Genomic DNA, 23,060 nt, shown 5'->3' with positions numbered 1-23,060 from the left:
GCTTTCATTCGAACGGCTGTATTACTCGATAGCTTTCAGTTTAGAAGGCTACTCACAAGAGTTTGGTTCCTAGAATGAAAGATTGAACTGAAAACCACATTAAATGACCGATGCACATGGATTCTAACAGTAACAAGGGATAATCGAGCCAGATATTAGATTCCTAAACAAAAATGGTAAATTTAAAACAATTTTATTGTTTAATGTGAAAGAAGGAAACTGAAAAAAACACTAACAAGTTAACCAAACAGGGGACTTCAGACAACGGTATAGTTTCAACAACTGTTTCACTTTATTCACCACGTAAAAGTTTGCACGAAACGAGACGCGTTTTCCAAACGTTTTAAAAAACGCGACCGAATTCAAACATCGACCAATGGTTTGTTGGCAATGATTATCACGACTGTAGACGACTGGAGCCGAGTGCCACTCGACGATACGACGAATACAAATCGGTAATATTCGGTTGTTGTGATCTGTCGGCAGCTCTGAAGTAAAAATGCGTCGAACGCGTTGCTTTCCGGCAGTTTTTTGGCCACTGGGTTGTTAAGAGGCAAATTGTTCAAAATATTCTCAAGTGTTTTGTTAGAATAGTGGATAAACTGTTTACTTCCAAACTTGCTCATACAAATTCTACTACTATTCTCACTGAGGCCCCATCTACACCTTTTCAAAGAAATTTGAAAACGCAGCTTAATTTCTACGGTTAGGCCTACCGTCCACACTAATCCGTTACGAAAACAGAGCTTTTCGAAAGGCTCTTCAAACCGGAGGAATTTGAACACCGGCTTTGCGTTTTAGCGTGGACTGAAAACATTTTGAAAACGGGGCTTTTCGAAAAGAGTGAAATCACGATAACCATGCGATTTCCCTGCTCGAGTTTTCCTGAAACATAAATCCAAAATGACCGGTGATTGTTGTGTTTTCAAAATTTCTCCAGCGTAGTGGTGTGGACGGAGAACATTTGATGCGTTTTCAGAGTGGAAACTCCGTTTTCAAATTTCTCCGGCGTAGTGTGGACGGGGCGTGAGTGGATTATGTTTTGAGTCGGTATTCAGATCAAACCATCAAATATATTATAAGCAGTCTACCGGTAAGGTCAGTTCACTGATCACAACAAGATAACAATGGCTTCCGTTCTTCAAACCGGTTGTTATAAGCTTGTACATCATTTTTAAAACTTTGTCTCTTCATAATGAATAATATCACTCTGAAAAAATGGTTACAGAAACAGCAAACCTTCGATGAATTGAATGCTTTCAGTCACAACAATCCTGTACAACATAAATATGAAGTTCAATGGGTTTTCTGTGCCCGTGTGACAGTCACTTTACAAAACGTACTCGATGAAGTTTGAGGTAAATGATGTGCGAAGAAAATTGTTTGTACAAAGCTCCAGTTTGCAGGACGCTCTTTATATCTATCTACAGGGATTTCTTCTATAACACGCAGAACTGTTTCATCTCGCCATTGTTGGATATAGGAAACGTCTTCATATGATTATTCGATGTTGGCATTTTGTTGTTTTCCTGTCTATCGTGGTTCATTTTCAACCCATTCAAATGATGTCCATTGCGTCCCTGTGCTTTCACTAAATTAGTGAGCCTTTCCACTTCATTAGCAAGCGTCTCGATGATCTTTCTACACTTTCTTCGTTCCTTGTTGATCGTTGTGCTCAGTTCTTCGACTTTTCGTTCCAAATCTTCGTTTCGCTGTCGTTCGGAGTCGATCTGGAGATGCAATTCTCCGATCTTCATTTCAAGTTGCCGAATTTCCCACTCGGATCCAGTCTCCCGATTCGCTTCCTGTGCCGCGACCCTGGGTTCTTTAGCAGTCAACTGCTGCTTCAACTGCAAGAAATGTTATCCAACAACAATACGTTAGTGCTTTGCTGTTTTAGACGATTTGGATAACATTTCAAGATGCATATGTTAACTTCTTAGTGGTATCTGAAATTAAGCTTAAGTACCGCGAAAACCAAGAGTTGCAGACAGCGTAACCGCAGTGGCACCGGATTACAGTTCCGTCGTTTCATGATGACTTGCACTTCGAGGAACATCATCAGTAGTATCTAGAAAACCCGCATTCTGCAAATTTCGTTAATATAAAAATGAAAGTGGGTTGTAAGATAGTTACAAAGGTGAACTGTAACATCCCTACAGCTCTTTTCGTTGAGTGATTACCTAATGGCCAATTTCCTCTATGAGATATGCCCGCAGGGAATCATGGTAGTTGTATTCTTTATCTTGGACTGGACATTTGTTTTGATGAATGCAACTACCATGATTCCCTGCAGGCGCGTCTTATGGAGAGAACTGTCCATTATTGAGAGTCGGAACATTTTTCGTCAGAATGCTACACTGCACGAAGTAGTTTTGTTTCTTCTTCCCACTAAACAGACAAAACTCAGTCTAACCTTGTGAATGCGTAACCTTGTGAATGTGACAGCTTTAAGAAAGCGAGAATTGAATTGGCAAAACGAAATGGAACTCAACGCCTGAACGAAACAACCCGACTGTCATTCAGGGTCTCCCGAGTACTTACCTTCTTGTAACTCTTCCCAGTTTTCTCAAGGGATCTGTAAGTCTTAATGTACTTCCGGTGCTGCGCTTGCGCCATTTCTATTGTCCTCATGGCAGCGACTGCGCACAGCTGACTGGCATTGCTCTTAACCACGTGATCAAACGAGGCGTCCTTACCAGACTCCCACGCTTCGAAATGTTCTTCCCATAGTTCCTCCTCGTAGACGTTGTCTCGCCCCAGGGCTAGGACCGGGTCGTGTTGTTCTTTACGGTTTAGCTGACCCAGTTTTTCATTGAGAATATCCTGATTTTTTTCGTCTTCCTGGAGATCAAGGGACAAATAGTCGATAAATTTGCCATTAAAGATATCCTTGGCCGAGACTCCTGTCTTCGGTGCATGTTTTAAACTCGTTTGCAATGTAAACTTCCTTCTTTAATTCAAAACTAACCTAAACTCAGTACAAAAGAAAGTGTGAAGCCTTGGAGCCGAATGGCTCATAGCTGCCGGAGCTTATCCCGGTTTCTGTAGCATGAAGCGACTAGGAGTATTTCTATCCCCCCTGGACGGGATGCTAGTCCATCGCAGGTCACTCCCCCGCAATTTGTTAGGTTTCCCCAACAATTCGCCGGTACCCATTTATACTCCTGGGTGGAGAGGGGCACTGTGAGAGTTAAGTGTCTTGCCCAAGAACACAACACAATGTCCCCAGCCAGGGCTCGAACCCGGACCGCTCTCTCCGGGAACGAGCGCACTAACCACGAGGCCACCGCGCCTTCCATAGTACAGTAGGAACTAGTGATAATATTCATACAGCACAATGATTTGTGTTCGGCCTTTAAAACATTCCAGATAAAATAACTTACCAACCAAAAAGACTATACGAACTAACAAATAAAAGCAGCACCCTATACGGATAAAGAGGCCCGTTTCCAATGAGCACTCTCCCCTCCCCTTCCCTAAAGAAAGCTGTCAAAATTAATCAACGCCGTGGGACGCGAAGCACACATGTACGCAGTGCGGACCAATTTTAAATCAAGAAGTCGATGTCCTCTGTTTGTCATGTGAGTTGATGGAGATTGACATTATTCACATTTCCAATCGTTAGCCATACTTCAATAATGAAACGAAAATATCTTAAATACCCACTTAAGCTGAATAAATAAAAAACGTTTTAGCATATAACCTTTGCTTGATTAGACAGATGGCGAACGCATCCAAGCGATCAGTACGATTCAATAAAAAACAGAACGCTTGAAGTCTTCAGACAAAAACGGATTAACTCTAAAGCCGTGAATCAATCAATCAATAAGAATTGTATTCAAAAAAGACAGCAACAAATGGGTCTAAACGTAGCTGAATGACTCCTAAGTGATTCACGGTTGAAAGGATCACCAAACGCACTCGAGTGAAACCAACGCAGATTTTATTTAAGGTAGCACAGTCTCTTCTCGCATGAGATGACAAGCGGGTTCTTTGCATTCTGAAAACAACAAGAAATCGATTTGATCACACGCTAGTTATGTTGGAAAACACACCGGTCCAGCACGTGATGCGTGTTTTATTTTTTCCAAACCCCCCTGCTGTCCGAATAACTCAAAGTATTCAAAACGTCATTTTCTTGATTTGATGAAGATCAAAAGTCCACTTGTCTGGAACAAAAAGGAAATAGCAAAACCGTGCCGCCACAGACGTCCTTGGGGTCAAAATATGTGTACAATTTTAAAGAATCAACGGGGATCAAAGAGTGGTTTTAAAATCTTTTGTTTCAGTAATTTTTTTGTGACCGGCAAATAAGGCTTTTCGTGTGTTGTTTAGTTCGAAATTTGTGACACAGTTATCTTTTCACGTGGAATAAAACAGAGAGAGATGAAGGCAAAATAATGACCTTTAGTCGAGAACGCTTTGATGACACATCGGGTCGACTAATAATATCGTTGAAATAATTTCGAATACTCTCCAATATAATGGCAATTCAAGGCGATATCTAGAGCGCGTTCCTCTTTTAGAGAGACAAATATTTTTTTTGGAAACCTTAAAATCTGTGGAATTCTAAACGCAGAGCGATACACTGATCAAAGTTTTTACGGTTTTCCTGAATTGAAGATCACAAGTCATTATCTGCTCGCGGTCTAACTGAAGTAGGAACAAAAAGTATGCCCAACATTGTCTACGTTTCCTTCATCGAATATTGATTGCGTTTTAATATAGCGTGGTATTTTTATACATGAATGTTTTCGCTATCTTGAACGGAAAACTAATGTTCCCAAATCTTGTTAAAGGGAACTTCCAGGCGAACATCCGTAATTATTGACCACCCAGGGAACACGTATTTGTCCGAGTCCATAACAGTAAGTAAGCATTTGTCGTCAGATGCGAACAACTTGCGTGCGGCTTCCCGCGCTGGTGAAAAAAATAACAAATCGAATAAACCACTATCGCAAGACTACAATTAAGATACCAACCCTCCTCGATATTTTCGACTCACTGGCGATTGATCCAATCAAGATTTTCAAGTCGATGTCGAATGATCAGATCTAAATTTCGCTGCTTTCCGCGGCGAGTACATTCAAGACAGAGTTAATAAATAAATTATGAATGCATCGGGTTGTGTGATTTCGCGAAGTTTACATAAATTCGTTCGTCTATGAGAAGCGATCATGCTACGACTTGTTGAAATAAGCTTACGTGACGAGACACCGCGTGAAAGGCGAGTGGAGTCACTTCGGAGAAGGCGATCAATTGCGGTCAGACTTCTTCTATTCAAGAAAGAATAAATGAAATTCTGATTTCCGTCCATGCAGCATGTCCATGATAATATAACATTAGAATATCATGGCTTGAGCATCGTGATACCAACAGAGAAAGGTTTTCAATGCGAACTCAATCAAACCGCATATTCGATTGTGTACTTTGGCTGCTTTTCAATAAACACGATAAAAATGCTATCAAAACTGTACAATACAAACCAGCAACAAATCTATAATCTCCTCCTTGAGCTGAAGTTCTGCTTCCAGGAATAACAACAATTTCATCATATTCTCGAATCTGGTTTGATCCCCGGGGCTGAAGAAGTCTCCGCTAGGAGAGAATGCCATGGCGAACAATACACTGGATGCGCGTGCTCGTTTCTGGAGTAGGAATGTCGAGAAGTCGGCCAGCGAAAACTGAAACAGGGAAAGCTTTCCTTGTCCACCGTCACATCTGTTGATAGTCGAGTTTTCGCACTCTAATGACGTGCAAAATTCTCTTTTGTTTGGCGGAACCGAACTTAATTGTCATTCAATTGAACTCAAACATTTGTTGTTACGTCAGCGCAAGTAGGCGTAAATTGTTATTTATGGCTCACTAGAGGTCTTGGCCTTTGTCTGGAACGTCCCAAACTTTCTCAACGGAAAAATGTGGAATGTTTCATCAAAGGCCAGCCGGTATCATGAAATTTTCAAGTGCTGAATTGCAATTTAGCTATCGCTTCCAAAACACTTTCGGCTTCGTATGACAAAAGAACTTTTCTCTTCAATTATGTTAGACAATGGAGCCGCAAAATTCAACCATTCAGCGCTTTGTGTGTTATGAATCGATATCTGCATGTCAAAATTTTTGAAAGACATTTCGAGAGTATGAGAATAAAGAACAATATTTAATTTCTTATCAGTTGGTTTTGGCGCTTATTGCTTCTAGCTTTACTGATAGCTACACCCCAATGATAAGGCAGCTAATATTTTACGTCATATCATTTCGTATCATAAACGTTGAGTAATCGCGAAAATTGGTCGTCGAAAGCTGACAAGGAACCGGATATCGAGGGGTCTGCAAAGAGATAAGAGACCAGGCATCTGAGTTTCGTAGCCTTCAAAGAAAACAATATATGTTTTTAGCAAAGTGGTTAATAAGCAGACTTTGTCGTTTGGATAAGATATTAGTAACCTTCTACTGACTGAAAAGGAAGCTAATGGACCTAATTGTTACAAAGGTTCAACAACAGCGAAAACAGCTTGCAGTAGGTGTAAAGAGGACCGGAAGAAGTAAGAAACAGGAAGAAGATTTTGAGGGATTTCCAATTTGAAACATTTATTTACGCCATATATTTGGCAGGATGCCGCAAAAAGTTTCTTTACTTTTGGTTCTTTTGAATAGATTGAACAAAAGATAAAAGAAGGGAGAAGATTTTTCAGCTAAGACATAAACCTGAAAAGGGAAAGTTCTGATTAGCAGGATGATAAAAAAAAAATTAATGTGAGTTTGACTGAAAGATGGAATAGTTAATGATGTCGCTTTCAGAATGACAAAATTTCGCTTGACTGCTATTTCGGGTGATCACTGTATTCGAGAAAGTTCTTTCAGCGCGAAAACTCCTTTAAAATTTAACAGCTCTTTTCTACAAGGTGGAAGGCCAAATCGAAAACGGTCAGAACTGAGAACCGTGGCTGTCATTAACTGAAGATATCATTATAAACGTAAAGAGTATCGCCCCATCCACACTACGCCGGAGGAATTTGAAAACGCAGTTTTCTTCGGTTAGGCTTACCGTCCACACTAATATGAAAACGCAGCTTTTCGAAAGCGCTCTTCAAACCGGAGGAATTTGAAAACGCCGGCTTTTCGTTTTCTTGTGGACGGCTTTTAGGAAATGATGGCGTCACGATGGTCATGTGATTTCACTGACAGAGTTTTCCTCAAACACACTGCTCCAAAATGAACGGTGATAGTTGCGTTTTTAAATTCCTCCGGCGTAGAGTGAAACCTCCGTTTTCAAATTCCTCCAGCGTAATGTGGACGGGGCCCAAAGTTCAGTTTTAAAGAAGTATTATTGATTCTAAAAGAGCAGGAAATGTTTTCTCAATACCGCACGTTTTCAAATTAGAGTTGTCCATTGTCCGAACCATTTCTATCCTCGCGTTCGTTAGTCATATTTTCACTATCAAGGGAGGATGATCTATCGCTACCTAATGGGTCCTATTTTGCCTTCACTACACACCGAACACCCCATTCTTTAAACGCTCAATTGCTACTTTTACCTGGCCAATTGTTGGTTCAGTGATCGCGATTTCTTCGCGATTTCTTCTTCAAAATAAATTGGCATGATCACGTTACCACTAGAGAGCTCCTTGAGAAGGCAGAGACGAAGTTCCTTAGTGAAGAGGTTAAGAGGAGAAGATGGAAGATGATAGGGCATGTCCTACGACAAAACAGAAACAGCCATACCAACATAGCCCTATCATGGACACCTGAAGGAAAAAGGAAGAGAGGAAGGCCTAAGACCACCTGGCGAAGAACAGTTGAGAGAGAGAGGAACAGCGCAGGATGGCGTACATGGGATGAGGCAAGAGCTGCTGCAGCCAACAGAGAAAATTGGAGGCATTCTGTGGAGGCCTTATGTGCCACGAGGCACAAAGAAGCTAAGTAGAAGTAGTAGTAGACACACCGAACACACTCAAAGGTAGAGGCATAGGCGCGTTGGTCAGCCAGGCCCAAGATATGTTTTAATTGTGACAGTAAGCTTGCAACAAAGTGGATAACAGATACATCAAGTAACGTCCTACATGCGCCAAAGCCGGACACGTAAAACCCAAAAACCTCTCGTTAGGAAAAATAGGGATCGTGTACCAATTAGACCTACCCAATTACAATTTTTTCATGCTGGTTCACCAACCCTTGCAGGAGGCACAGTTATTTATACTAAAGATACTCCTAAAACTATTCCCAGGCCTGAACTGAAAATAGATCTAAAATCAGTTGAGTCATATTGGGCTGAAATTGACCCTTGTAATAATAAGAAGTATACCGTAAATCCTCGAACAAGCGCCCCTCCTATCGGCCGAAATTTAAAATAAGCGCCCCCCCCCCCTCGAAAAAGCACCCCCCTCCTCTTCCCCACCTCCCATTCTGTGGACGAGTAACGAGACAACAAAGGATGTATAGTTTTCGTCATGTAGATTTGTACATTGTTTCAGTTTGTGAACTCGTTAAGCAAACACGTTGAACACGTTAAGTAATAACGGTGCCGCGATTTCAACTTTAGGATCAGCTTGTTATGTCATTAAGCAGCTTAGGTTGTTGTTTAAGCGCAGATGATGTCATACAAAATGATCATGTCAGGCCACGATTTGGGATAAATTAAATAAGCGCCCCTCGATTAAGCGCCCCTCGTCTTCTCCTAAATTTGAAATAAGCGTCCCGGGCGCTAATTCGAGAATTTTTACGGTATTATGATTGGCTGCATTTATAAGCACCCATCTACAAATGTGGATGAATTTACAATGATACTTGACGAATTCCTTGAACAATTAAATATGAACAAATATGAAGTATATATATTGGGGGATATGAATATTGATGTTTTAAAACATCACACACACCTGCAAACAGGTAGATACCCTGACATGCTTTGCTCCCATAATCTATTACCACGAATAACAAAACCTACTAGAATCACTAGTCATCATATCTATACCGATAAAGTTAATAGGCCGATCTCTGGGGTTATAGATCATTTACCAATTTTCTGCACAGTTGAAACATCACTTAAAAAACAAAATGGGCAATTTTACTTCAGAGACTACAGCAAGTTTAACCCTGAAACATATCTTCAGGATATCCGTGTTGTTGATTGGGATGTCATCTTTGGTCAAAGTAATAATTTGCATGAAGCAACAGATAGAACTATTGATACACTTAAATCAATTGTAAATAAGCATGCACGCCTAAAACAAGCGTCTAGAAGCAAACAAAAGCAATCACAAAAACCTTGGATCTCAATGGGAATACTGAAATCCATTAAAACTAAACATGCTATGTACAAGGCCCACTACCTATCTAAAGACCCAGTCAAAATTGGTGAATTTAAAAACTATTCACTGCAAATAGATTAAACCATCTCAAAAACATTAATAAGAAAGCCTACTTCTGTAAAAAATTTGACTTGTGTGAAAATAACTTGAAGGCTACATCGAAGATAATTGGTAATTTAATTAAGAGGAAGGCAAAGGGACATACCACACCTCAAAGAATAGTAAGGAATAACAAGACTGATAGACCTGCTAATGATGACATCGCCGATCAGATTTTTTTTTGTTAATGTTGGCCCAAGCTTGGCCAGCAAAATTAAAAACAGCTATGGAAACTCTACCCAATATATCTGATCTCCAGCTAATAGTTTTGTTATGTCCACTGTTACAGAAACCCAGGTTTTAAGGCATTTGTTTAAGCTAAGTTCCCAGAACTCTGTTCAGCGAAACGGTATAAATGAATTTTAAGGGAGTGGTTAAGCGGCTGTTTAATTCATTAATCAACACCATGTATAAGAATTTAAATGAAACAGACACGCCCTTAAAAATGATGAAATGCTATGTCGTCGCGCAATTTATTAGTTTATTTTAAACTGCGAGTAGTCAGTCTCTTTCTATTACTAGCGTGGAACGCGAATACATAAATATAAATGTACATAAATGCGAAGCAAAAGAAGAACGATTAAGCAGCGAGAAGCGCTGACGTGGAAAGACGGAAAAAGAAAGTTTCTTTTCCTTCTTTACATAAATTTCATTGTTTAAATGGCGCGGGGGAATTTACGAACAAAACCAGAGTGCTCGTAGTCAAATATATTTAGGATGGTTCGTTTCGGCTTGGTGCGGGAGGGGGCATGGGAACAACTCCCTCTGCATAACAAACATATCGCGCATTGGTGCCCTGTTTCTTCTTCACTTTTATTTCTTTTTCGGATCTCTGTAATTTATAGCAACGAGGACAGTGCGTGGGAAAGCAACCAAGAAGAACTTCTCTTAGCCTTAAAAAGAGGTTTGTACCCTAATCTCTCTTGCCATGGGCGACGTTAGAGTCGAGGACGCCTAGGGCCTAGGATGGTATTAAGACAACCTGACATTGGTCACGGACGCCGGACATATCTTTCTTGACCGTCAAGTACTTCACGTGACTATCACGCGCATGTCGCTTGAATGACACTTCTCGAAACATTACACATCGTACATAAAATTATTGAAAATTATCTTTAATTAATAGTGTCTCAATTCTTTTAGTTAATAAATTAAGAGTAAACTGTAGTTTAACTTTCCATTTGAGCTTAAAATATAACTATTAGTATGGGGCTCGCTTAACCTTTTACCTAATTTTCTTGGAATTAAATAATTACTCACTTAAGCCAGACGATTAAATAGTCTTTAAAAATTGATTAACATTACAATTTGCAATACTTTCCACTATCGGTTACGAATTATCATGTGTCCAATATAAGTTTTCCTCAGGTTACTATTTGCATTAGGCGAGAAATCAACAAACTTTTAAAAATAACGATCAGCATATATGGCTAAATGGTTTAGCATTGTTTGCACTTTTCAAAACGTAGTTCCTTCCGTTTGGGACAAAATAATTTCAAGTATCTTTGAGCAGGAACTTCAATATTTACTGACCTTGATTTCGTTTTTATCAAAATAAAATCACCTTATTATTTTTATTTCATATTTTAACTTTGTTATTAGTATTATCAACTGCCGGCCCACTACGTCCAGAGGGTCTATGGCAAAAGTGAAACATTTTGTTCATTGAGGGCGACGAGTTTATCAGTGGCAAGTCTGTTTACCCCTAAAGTGTCAATCTCGTGAAATTAAACCTTTGCTTTACTTACTATACTGTTGTTTCCAATTTAGTTTCTTCGCTTGTTCTGGTGACCCCCACCACCTTCAAATACCCGAAGGAAGTCCTCGCCCCCTCCCCCCCTAAAAAAAAACACATTTTCAGCAGGTGTTGCTAAGCAACATGACGTAACACAAAGCCACGTGACAACTCTCGCTTCTGATTGAACAATAAGAAAAGAAAACTGCTCGGATGCTTTGACAACGGTTTTGTTCCCCAAACTGCGAATACGTACTTTTGTATAATTATTAAAAATAACCCGGTACTTATTTCCCTCAGTTAGCTAAGTCCTTCTTCAAAACTGAAGGAGTTACAAGTTACAACTTTTTTTAAATTATCAACCACGATTTGCGAGAGCCAGAGACAGATCAAGACGTTTAACAGTAGCCTTACAATCAACATCACAATTCTATTTCCCGAAACGGACAGAACTGAACCCTTTCACTCCAAAGGGTGACACAATGGGTTCAAAATTTAAAAAAATTCCCAAATTCTAATTTGTACAATGTTAAAACATGAGCAGCACCACGAAAGTACTGCTCAGTAGCTTTTCATTTGAATGGTCACACACTAGGATCCTAACAGTTAAAAGTTAACAAACTATTCTGACTGTCAAACAATTAAATTGACAGACTGTAATTATTTCTAATCTTCCCGATATACAACCATCCCAATTGGTTTATATTATAATAATCTGCTTTAGGTTTTTTTTTTTTGGAAAAGAAATTTCTTAGCTTTGCAAAACTAATTTTTAACTGAAACACAGCCCCTTTGAAGCAGTAACAGCCGACTCCCTTGGATCAAATCACATTCACTGAACTTCTGATATCAAATTCGAAAGCTCTCTTTCTTCCCATCAATGTGCCTCAGTCGCAAATACACGTCCGTACCCAGGCCCTCCATGGAGTGCAGCTGAAGGGACCCTCCGAGGTACGTGGCATACGCCCGTGACGTAGGAAGGCCAAAGCCCCAGCCTGCCATGGGACCCCCGCTGGGCGAATTGTTTGGGTGCCCAGCGCACATTTCGGAAAACATATTTTCACTGTCCGAGGGTCTTATAGTGCTACGGTCTCCCATGGTGGTAAATGAATACTTAAAGATGTCCTGGAGCTTGGATTCAGGAATGCCTCCTCCACGATCAGACACCCTGCGATGAAAAGCATTAAAAAAAATTACTCATTTGTATTCACACAGAAAAAAAGTTTCTAGTTTAAGGAACAGTGTCATCTGTTTTTCAAGGAGCTCAGTCGCGATATTTTCAGTTATTTTGTCCCTCCACAAAATTACCTTTAAATTAAAGGAAACCTGAAAATAATAGTCTACAAAGATCGAAAAACACCAAAGAGAAAATAATAAGCTATAAAAGAACAAAGATGGTTGAGGATGGAGATGACTGACACGGATTACAAAAGACAAGCTTGAAAAATTCACGAACATGACTTCCAAAAGCTCAAAAACCAAGAAAAATTAGGAAACCAACATTCAACGATGGTTTGAATGTGAAATACAGTACTTAATAACAGTTTAGGACGTAAGGATAAAAATTAATGTTAATGTAACGATGGTAGGGATGGTTAATGGATTAAAATATGGACAAAGGTCAAGGTGAAACCCGAGTTTCGTGTTACAAAATAAAAGTTTTGCTCACTTTCTTCATTTAGCTGAAGTTCATAAAGACGTCATTTCATAAACTCTGGAAATATATTTTTTTTGTGCCTTTTTTCATTTTTCAAAAAAAAAAAAACTAGCTGGTGTTCATTTGCCTTATGTGCTGCAAAGACTAGGCAAGGTTGAGTGACTGAGTGCATGTGAGTTTGTTGTGTAAGAAGATGTAGTCCACTATAGTTGTTGTTACCTGACAAAGAATTCTGTGTCATTACTGCACAAGGTGACGACAATATTTGGCACCTCGAGAGGCGTGTCAAGGTGGTGTTCCACACTGGCTCTGAAATGAAAAAATTTTGAATGAGAATACAGCAAACAACCACATATCACAAATAAGAACCTATGATTTCGGAGTTCAGGCTGATCAAGTTCTTATTTACCAGGTGCTTAGTGCAATATCAGCCTGAAAATGTTCTTAAAATTTGTTTCAGAAATACTACTCTTCATACATTACTAAAGATGTCATTAACATACAATGTTAAATTACTTAGAAATACACTAAAAAATAAATTTTAAATACCATAGTACTTTAATATGAGTGGTTTCTTATTCAGTCATCCTCTTTCTTTTCATATAAGAACATGTTTTATCTATCAGGCTGAATTGGTTCTTAATTATATGGTACTTTATTGGCCAAGTCTTTCAGCCTGATGTTCTAATTCCACTTGTTCTTATATATGGGGTTTACTGGATCTTTCCATTTTACTCTTTCCACTCGGTCATGAGAGAGTGGTAGAAAGCAATGTTTCATGCACCTGAATGGACAAGGTTGGGAAAATGTCTTTAGAAGTCAAAGATTCATTAATTTACCTCATGGCATTTTTCAGAAGTTCCTGGAGAATGTACTCCAATGGCGCAGGAATGTAAGGGAAGACTGCTTTTGTGTGGCCATTAACAATAAGGCCTGGAGCTACACCATATGTGTGTTCACAGACTTGCCTGAAAAAGAGAAATTAACTCCTTTGAAGATGCCTACTACAATAATTACCATAGTATTCTGCCACTTAACCATAGGGTATTAAATAATAAGTTAAATTATTCTCACTTTACGATTGGAGGACAGACACATAGATGATGTCATTAGCATTCTTTGTGTTTCTTTATTATAAAAAAACAAGTAGATTCCAATTGTTACCATGTATCTGTTCTGTAACAGATCACAGAAGAGGTCATATCGTAGTAAGAACATCAGTGACACACTTGGCTATTGCCTCGTGTGCCACTTTTGTGTTGACCACATTTTGATGTCCTCTGTGATCTGTTACTGAACAGATGCCAAGCAACATGCAATCTATTTGTTAAATATACTACTTCCGCAGAGTCTCACTCCTACCAGTTTTCTTTCTACTGATGAGGAGAAAAAGATACAAAAGTACCTAATATTAACTTAGTATTACTATATGGTAAGGTAGTCTTAAGGTAAATCCAAGCATTGTGATTGATTCTTTCTTAGTCAGGATTTTGCTATGCAGATTGTTTTCATGGAAATGGTCATAAGCCCTGTATTGTTTGTTTGTTTGTTTTTTTTTGGAAAGCCAGCACTGAAATTCAAAATTTGCAACTTCTGTAGAGTGCCAAGGCAAAGTACATGTATATGCCAGCGCAAAAAGAAATACTTGCCCATTGACCCAAAAGACATAGACATCGGGCAGTGATAGCGTCACCACAGAAATTAACAAAGAAAATGACAGTTACAAATTAATTTTACCTGGCAAAATCAGCAGATCTCTCAACAATTTGTCTAAGGTTAAGGTGAGTACAAATAATCCCAATGTAGTTTGGCTGTAAATGAAAATGAAAATAGTTATTTGGCATTCAAGTTTGATTAATAGAGAGGACATGTTTACTTTGACCAGGATAATTTTCTAAATTAAATCAAGAGCTGAGATTTTCCTGGACATTGGAAATGGTCATATACAAACTACATGTAAGTTGTCTCTTAAGCTTAGAATGGCTTCTGCTGTAAATACTGATCACGTGAAAACTCTCTAATGTCTGCTTACTCAATATAACACCACCAGCTATTTTGTCAAGATTGTTAAAAATGCATGGAAATTATTTTATGACATATGTAGGAATGGTAAATTACCTGGAGGACAACATAAAGAACTGTAAAATATTGCAACTAACATATCAGCAATTTTAGAATAAAAAATATTGTGTTGCTACTCTGGAATCATGAATAAAATATAAAAGAAAAAATTCCTGTTCTCAGAGTGCAATTAAAAATGTTATTAAAAGTGGAATATTTCATTCAGTTCCAGCAAACTTCACCAGCCACAATAAGTGTGAAGAAGCGTTATATGATGTTCATTATGGTCTTGAAGGGGCTAAAATGGTGTCACAGATGTTGGCTAATTCAAAGCCATTGTCTCTGTTCAAAGAGGGCTTTCATAATCAGATCTCAATTGTCTCCCTTATGTGACGTTTGAACATGTTGCTTTCCGTGGCAAGAACTTTTGTTTTGCTAGAACCCACTGAATGTTCCGTGAGCTAGCAATGTTCATGAACAGCTGACAAATTCCTTGACAGATGTTCCTTCACTTTAGTTTCTAATACACTAGAAGTTTTGCCAACATATTCTACTTTAAGTTTGTCACATTGTTTGTAATGGATGTAATAGACTGTTCCACACTTTTTAAGGTTTTCTGTTTATCCTTAACACCTACTAGTTGATAGTTTAATGGATGCAATTCCAAAAGATTTCCACCAGTTTACCTTATCAATGCTCAGAGCGAGGTGATGTTCAGCCAACATGCGGATTCCAAGTCGGGATGTCAATGTACGATTAAGAAAAGCATCTATAATTTCATACTGCGAAAACAAAAATACTCATAACTCAAACTCGCATCTATACGTTTACATTTCAATGGGATTACCAGGTGCGGATCCATATTGGTCTCCACTGTTTTACAGGAATCGGTCAGATTTTTCAGAATGACACAGAAACCCAATAAAGGGGACTTGACAGAGTTAAAATCCAAAACATTTCCTGTGAGAGTATTGCCCCAAGACCCCTCTAGAAGCCTGTGCATTCAACGCTGGTTGTTTCAGACATCGTCACCATTTATCCTAGATCCCCACCTGATAATTGCCAAGATTGTTTTCATCCTTCCCTTCAAAGTTCCACCCCTCAAATGAAGAATCTAGTATTTGAAATGAAACTCAATACAAAATTCAAATTTCACTGCATTAATGATCTCTAGGTCGACTTATTATGCATATAAAATTAGAAACAAAACATCTTGCCTCTCTTTTGATGTTGTACAAGGAAAGTGAATAGGTGTGAATAGTGACAAATAGTGTGAACAGCTACATCAATGGTACAACGTGGAATACATGTAGTCATGATTAGTGGCAACTAGTCAAGGTTAGCATGGGTTAAGTACTACTGTACATTTAGCCTGAGCAGCACTCCAGTTATCCCATAGTACGTTGGTGGCCTCAATATTACTGACTCAACAGTGGCTAGCGACAAATTGCCACCATTTGTGTCAGACTATTTATCACCTCTGCACCATTTGTGACCTCCACTAGTCTTAATTGGCCATTTGCTATTCAGGTTTTCCACACAACCATAGACAACATTATGTAATTTCTAGGCAACCTGCCAATTGTTTTGCAAACTCTTACAACATACATGTATCTGCATGGTGGTAAACAAAAATTCCACTGTGATATGACGACAAACAAGGAAGTCAAAAGAACAGCAGGATAAGGAGTCAGATGTGGTTGTGTCATGTGGTTGGAATGGACCATCATGCACACCCCCACATTACAATACAGCTGTAAGTGCCAAAAGGCAGAAGGAGAAGGGGCTATCCACCAGAAACCTGGAGGATGTTCCAGACGGAGATGGGTTGAAATATCTTGGCAGACATGGCAGCTGTTAGCAGCAGCAGACAGAGCAGTTGGAAGATGCTTTGTTGTAGCCGAATAGGCCATTTCTGAGCTACTTTGTGCTTCTGTTTTAAAACGAGTCCTCAAGAAAAACCTTTCATATGAAAATGAGTTTGATTTGCATGAAAATGAACCTGCAGGCAGAATGCATTTTCATAAGACCAATTTTAAACAGAGGCAAAAGACAACTTGGAAATTATTCTAGCCCATTCCCCATATCATTGTCATGTAGAAGGAATGGTCAATGATGATGATATTGACTAACCGGTACGTTCTTCTGACATTCATGGAATCCCTCAGCCAGATGAGTCACGACACTTTGATGATCGTCCAAGAGCTGTCTGATTGTTCGATTGTATCTTTCCTCTCCTTCAAGAGTTTCCACCTGTAAAATACAGTAGAGCAAACTATTACAATTCAACTATCCAAGCGAAAATGTTTTATAGACTACAAGTACTGTATTTTCAGAGGCTACAGTGCAATCTTGGATACACCTACTTTATTTAACTGATAAAGCAGGATATCTGCATTACATCCATGCTCACTACGTACATGTATGCATATGGATAGAGCATAAAAGTATGAACCACCACCCATCTCCCACTAGCTGACTATACCTCAGTGATACAGTGTCAAATTGGTCATACATGTAGGTTTGAATTATGATAGGAGATTCTGGAATATTTCGGTTAAAGTACTGTCAGATAGTAACACCTTGCCAATATTCCTACAAAGGTTACAAAAACCGTCGCTTCTACAGGTATACATATAAGTATCTACACATTTAAGAAGTTAGTTTTTAAGACATACCTTTGGAAATTTGTACACCAAACTGAAGGCCCTAAGGTATAACTCATACTACAAAATACAAAAAATACAAAATAAAATAAAAGACAAAACAAAGCCAGTAGTTATAAAAACACAGTGGTTTTAAACAAAAATGATGATGCAAAAATAATTTTAGCCAGACATGAATGAAGTTTAAAGATCCCTGATTTTTCCAGTTTTCCTTCCTCCAGAAAACCAAACACTTCTAAATTTTAGTTTGATATAGAAGCATTGGATGAGGAGCTTCTCCATGGGATATGCAGCCACCAGTGGATCTTTTTACTGATGTCACACTTTGATCTTTTTTCATGCAAACAAACATAAAGCCAAACCACCCAATTTATCACATGAGCAAAGTTGCGTAATACCCCAAACCTGCCAATTTTAACAAAGAAATTTATGCTGGGAGGCAAGTTTCCTTTTTATGAGGTTACAAAGGATTCTTATCAGCTATTCTGATAGGGTGTGATTAAAACCAGAAATTATGCGAAATTTTTGGGGCAGATTATGAGATAGGAACAGGTTATTATGCATTAAATTATGCAAATTATGTGATTTTTTCCTGAGCTATCTTAAGCATATTTTAATAGGTTTCATGAGAAGAAAACCACGTTTGGGCTGCTCCAAAGACAAATTGATCATAAAGGAACAAAATTAAACATCAATGCATAAATTGCAACAAAAAGACTCAATGCAAAGTGCTTGTTCACCAGGGACTTCCAAAGATGATTGATCACAATGTTGCATTCTTCATCCTATTATCCATGTGGAAGAGATATTTTCTTGCTTACTTTTTCACAATTAAGTTTGGCAGAAAGTGTGATTTAGTCTTTTCAGTCAAAGAATAAGCAGGCGATTAAAATTACCCACAAGGGACGTTTATTTCGAATTATACAAAAGAAACTACATTTTGCTGTCGAAATAAAAATCACTTGGATCATATGTTGTCGATATATACAGGCAATTTTGATTGGCCCAAGCAAAGAAAGGGATTGTTTGCGTTGCACCAATAGGCATTTCTTTGCGACTGAAAACTAGCTCCAGTCCTTGGACATCCAAGAAACAACTTACACTTTGATTGTTTACAAAATCAAAGGTTGTAGGAGGTTTTCGAGACTTTTTCAAAGGCAAATCATCTTGAAACAATGTGTAGATGCGGCATTTTTCCAGATAAAGCATTAACTAATGGTTTATTTTTTAAAATGAGCAATTTTTCATGAATGGTGCAATCAGATACAATTTGAGGTCGATTGTGCAAAATTGCACCGTCACGTTATGAGAAGGCCTGTCTTATGAAACTTTGCATACATGTACAATGTATGTATTCACTAAATTTGGTGCGATAAACTGATCTATAGATTGAGGTGGTTTCTTGCTTAGATAAAAAAATAAGAAACATAGTTGATATTGTGTAGCATGGGTAAAAGGGTGTATTCCTATTCACTTTAAATTCAATTAATTTGATAAAAAAATCCTGCCCTTCTTTCAGTCTCTTGGACTTTAGACTCTGGTGTAATTTACATGTCTGGCAAAATATAAAATTATATATATCCTATGAAAGCAATGTACAGAAACTTTGAATATATGTATTTGCAACTAAATTTGGCAAGATGAATTGACCAGTTCAGGTGTTTTTTTGTTTATATAAAAAATAAGAAACAAAATTGATATTGTGTCAGACATCAGTAAAAAGGTTCATTCCTATTTACTTTTATTCTACATATTTGATAGAACACCTGCCCTTCTTTCAGTCCCTTGGACTTTGGACTGGTATAATTTATGGTAAAAAAAAAATTACCAAGGCTTCTAATAGTAGTATAAAGTATGATAATGCTTTCACAAGCCACACATGTACAATGAATTTGAAATTCACAATGACATCTTATATTAAATAACAAGACATGTTTCCAATGAAACAACATCCATCATCAGTTGTACAAGAATACCAATTGAAAATGAGCAATAAAGTGCAAATAGCAAATGCATCCTGTGGTTTGTGAAAGCATCAAAATATAAAATTGCGTATCATAATTATATGAAAGTAATGTACAGAGTTCACTCACCACATCATGAATTACTGGATTGCACAGTGCAATGTGCGGAAGTTTCTGAAAATCAACAACTCGACGAGCTATACGTATGGGCAATTCCTTTTGAAGAAACTGGGCACTTTTCTGAAATGCAAAGGAGATATTAAAGACAATCAACTACGAATGCACACAATGAATATTATTAATTTTTACTCTTTTTATAATGTTGTGAAAAGGGAAAGCTACAAGTGTTATAGCCAAACAGAATTATAGCGTAGCCTGGCATGACAATGTGCCAAGGTATCAGAAATGTGTTTTTATCATATGGCTCGTATTTGTAGCCGATATAACCCATGTTCTGACTGTTACAGGTCTGCACAAACCAAAAAGCGATGTAACAAACAACTTATTACCCACAAACGTTCGATCTTTCAGGTGAGTAATGTCAAAATCGGACAAGCCCATAGTTCTACGTCAATTTGACATAATGAGTACGATTATTCCCTGAATTATACAACACGACGTCCAATTACTAATTTTTTGTATTTATAACAAATTCGAAATTAAAAAAGTCATTGGAAAACTTTTTTTGAGCAAAAAAGTCAGTAGCGTTTTCAATAAGTTTTAAATTCCCCTGAACATTTTTAGGGGCAAAATATATAGTTTTGAATGCTTGTAAAGTTGTCAATTTCCACCCTTAAGGGACTCACAAGTGGACACAAGTTGAGAACTTGGGTCTACTTGCAAGTCTGTTTGGCCTGGCCTTGCGTGCACTTGCGTTGACTTGCGATGACTTGCACTCACTTTGGTCAAGATCAAAGTTTTACAGAAGTCAATGCAAGTTTCTCACCGTTTGGCCACCCAACCCAAGTCAACGCAAGATGAGTGATGCCTTTTTGTTGTTACAGTAACCTATTAGCCAATGAAATACAGGATATGTATGTAGCCCCTAGCCTTTGATGTTTTTTTTGCCACTTGCATGTACTTGCAAGTCTCTACACAAGTTCAACTCGCGGCTACTTGCAACTACTTGCGAGACCTTTTGGCCAGGGCTTAAAAGCATAGGCGTACGGGCACCTTCGGACTTGGGGGGCCAGTGACCTTCTTGCCCGAAAAATTTACACAATGCCCGAATGCGGGTGTGTTGAAATCAGGATGCAAATGCACTCAAATGCTCAAAACAAAAATGTTCACAATTCCCACATCCAATGAAAAAGCGATAATTACAAAAATAATTATATTGAAAGCTTGCATACTCAATCTGTCAACAGTCTCAATCCAAGTAAAATCTAAGACTTATTAAAAGAAAAAGTTCTAAAAAAATTAAAAGTAACTAACTGGAAACTTTATTTAAGAGTTTTGGAAATCATGCCAACAGCATTATTTTGTAATGTTTTCTCTCAAGTGTCGTTGCCCGAATAATTTAGCATTTCACCCGAAAAATCACATAATTTCCGTACCTGGGGGTGCTGCAGCCCCCCTCGCCTTCCCAGCCAATGCTTAAAAGTCTAAAACTTTGGAATTGTGTGTAACTATTTTATAAATATTTAAAAATTAACTATTTTTACTGCATATGCAATTTAAGGACGGCGTTTCAGTTAAGAAGAATGTTAAAGATTTATATTCCATGTACACGTGGTTGCGATTCACCTGATCGTGCTACCGGTTTGAAAAGCTCTATTAAACAAATTGACATCAGTTTTTTATGCGTCTGTCCTCTTACTGATGATAAATTGTGTTATAACATTGTCAAAGTGGTTCCGCAATAAACTTTGACAATATTATGACGAAATTTATCATCAACAAGAGGACAGACGCCTAAAAAAACTGATGTCAATTTGTTTTTACAATAACAAGACCCCAAAATGGTCAAATGCTGGGAATAAATGAGGGGAAAAAACGCCGCAAACTTGCTGTAAACAAAGATAAGTGAGTTCTATTCAAAATGACATGAACATTGTTGATAGCTTTTCTCACTTTTTCATTGGCTACTTAAAAAAGTCCATAAAATCTCATTGGTTTAAAAGTTGACAGTTTAACAGCTGAGAGTTGAACTTGAAAGCTTGCATAAATTAAAATTTTATCTGTCTGCACTCTTATTGATGATAAAAATGAGCCAATCAGCATGCAAGAAATTAGACAGTTATTGTAAAAAACCTGTTGTGCTGAAAATAAGGGAGAACACTGTCTATGACAAAAATAGAACTCTCGTCACGCCAAATAAAACTAATCACCCTTTGCAAAAGCAATTATTTTTTAATATCTAGAGATCAAGGTGTAATGCAAAGGTGAAACTTGCTACAGTCGATGTAGACGCCACGGTCTACAGCAAATTGATAAATGTAGTTGCGACTGAACTAAATTAAAACGAAACCAAGCGTATTGTTTGCGTTTGTAATTTCTATATCTGTCTACGGGAATTCTCTCTTACCAGTAAATGGGTTCCATCTTTAAATCTGCCGGCCCATAGCATTTGGAAAGGCGTTAGCCGAATCGAAGGCTACAAGACAAAAATTTTGAGAACATATCAAGTGTCAACAAAGCCACAGAAACATCTTCTCAGCGAAAGCATCAGTTCATTCCAAAATTATAAGCTTATCTTTGACAAAAACAATCGATGAGAGAGCTACAATAGAAGATGTACAATACTAAACTAGGGTGGGTTTACTGGAAACATTTTTACAGCAAGTTAAAAATTAAACAAACCTTAGAGGAAGCTTCGTCCAGGGTCTGTTGTTTCACGTATGACCATGCTTGTGTTTGAGAGCCAAATAGGGAAGTGTTGCACCTTATTTGCGTCACACTGCTCAGGCAAATCAAGCGACGGTTTGGAAACCTCCACGATCCGATGAATGTCCTCGTAAATAAACGACTCATGGCCAAGAAAAGATCTCTTGGTAGTGGTAGAAAGCTAAAAGACTACACCGATTGAAAACAGTCTAATGGGCAGGCGGGTTACTTGTAAGCCTGTGAAAACAAACAGCCCAACCGGTGAGAGATGCCGCCAAGGCCAAGACGAATCCTCTGAACGATCGCGAACAGAATAAAACGTTATTTATCCATTCTTCACCGATGCAGGTATTAAACCGTCCGGCTAAAGTCTTACAAATTCAAGAGAGGCAGACAAAAACCATCAGTCGCCTACATTTTCGCATTTCTATATGCGTGTCCTGAAAAGTCGTCTTATTTCACGCCGGGAACATGTCCGCGCGCTATGGCCAACTGCGTTAGCCAATCATATTGACGCAACTGAAAGGCAATGTATTGGTTTGCTCATGTGAAGTGCACGTGTTTAGCGTGACCCTACCAAATGCTCTAATAAGCAGAAGCCAAAACCACAAATTATTTTAACCACAATCTGCAATCTGTCGTTCATTTTTTGCTGGGGCGAAACAAAAGAAAGCCTGGTCGCAGATTATTTTGACCCATAGACGAGAAATGGATAGAGCATAGGTTCCTTTCTAACTTCCG

The 23,060-nt window shown here is 38.3% G+C and overlaps 2 protein-coding genes and 1 pseudogene across 2 annotated transcripts; 1 reads left to right on the top strand and 2 right to left on the bottom strand.

Moving 5' to 3' along the window:
- Window positions 1-270: 270 nt before the first annotated feature.
- On the bottom strand, window positions 271-5,988 carry LOC110066173 (uncharacterized). The gene is made up of 3 exons (XM_020773378.2): window positions 5,490-5,988; window positions 2,545-2,844; window positions 271-1,850 (listed from the first exon to the last, which is right to left on the bottom strand). Exons 1-3 carry the CDS (start codon window positions 5,616-5,618, stop codon window positions 1,440-1,442), a joined length of 840 nt encoding a protein of 279 aa, XP_020629037.2. The 5' UTR covers window positions 5,619-5,988; the 3' UTR covers window positions 271-1,439.
- A 2,741-nt stretch (window positions 5,989-8,729) lies between these two features.
- LOC149097018 (uncharacterized) lies at window positions 8,730-9,776 on the top strand (annotated as a pseudogene).
- Window positions 9,777-11,986: 2,210 nt separating this feature from the next.
- LOC110066132 (branched-chain alpha-ketoacid dehydrogenase kinase-like) lies at window positions 11,987-22,761 on the bottom strand. Its single transcript, XM_020773329.2, has 10 exons — window positions 22,296-22,761; window positions 22,021-22,089; window positions 19,623-19,733; window positions 17,542-17,589; window positions 16,997-17,116; window positions 15,550-15,645; window positions 14,540-14,613; window positions 13,642-13,770; window positions 13,022-13,111; window positions 11,987-12,313 (listed from the first exon to the last, which is right to left on the bottom strand). Exons 1-10 carry the CDS (start codon window positions 22,464-22,466, stop codon window positions 11,995-11,997), a joined length of 1,227 nt encoding a protein of 408 aa, XP_020628988.2. The 5' UTR covers window positions 22,467-22,761; the 3' UTR covers window positions 11,987-11,994.
- Between the last annotated feature and the right edge of the window lie 299 nt (window positions 22,762-23,060).

Source organism: Orbicella faveolata, unplaced genomic scaffold, assembly GCF_042242905.1.
Source record: "Orbicella faveolata isolate gen_17 unplaced genomic scaffold, um_ofav_v1 contig_47, whole genome shotgun sequence".
Taxonomy (NCBI): domain Eukaryota; kingdom Metazoa; phylum Cnidaria; class Anthozoa; order Scleractinia; family Merulinidae; genus Orbicella; species Orbicella faveolata.
This window is presented reverse-complemented; position numbering and strand designations above follow the sequence as displayed.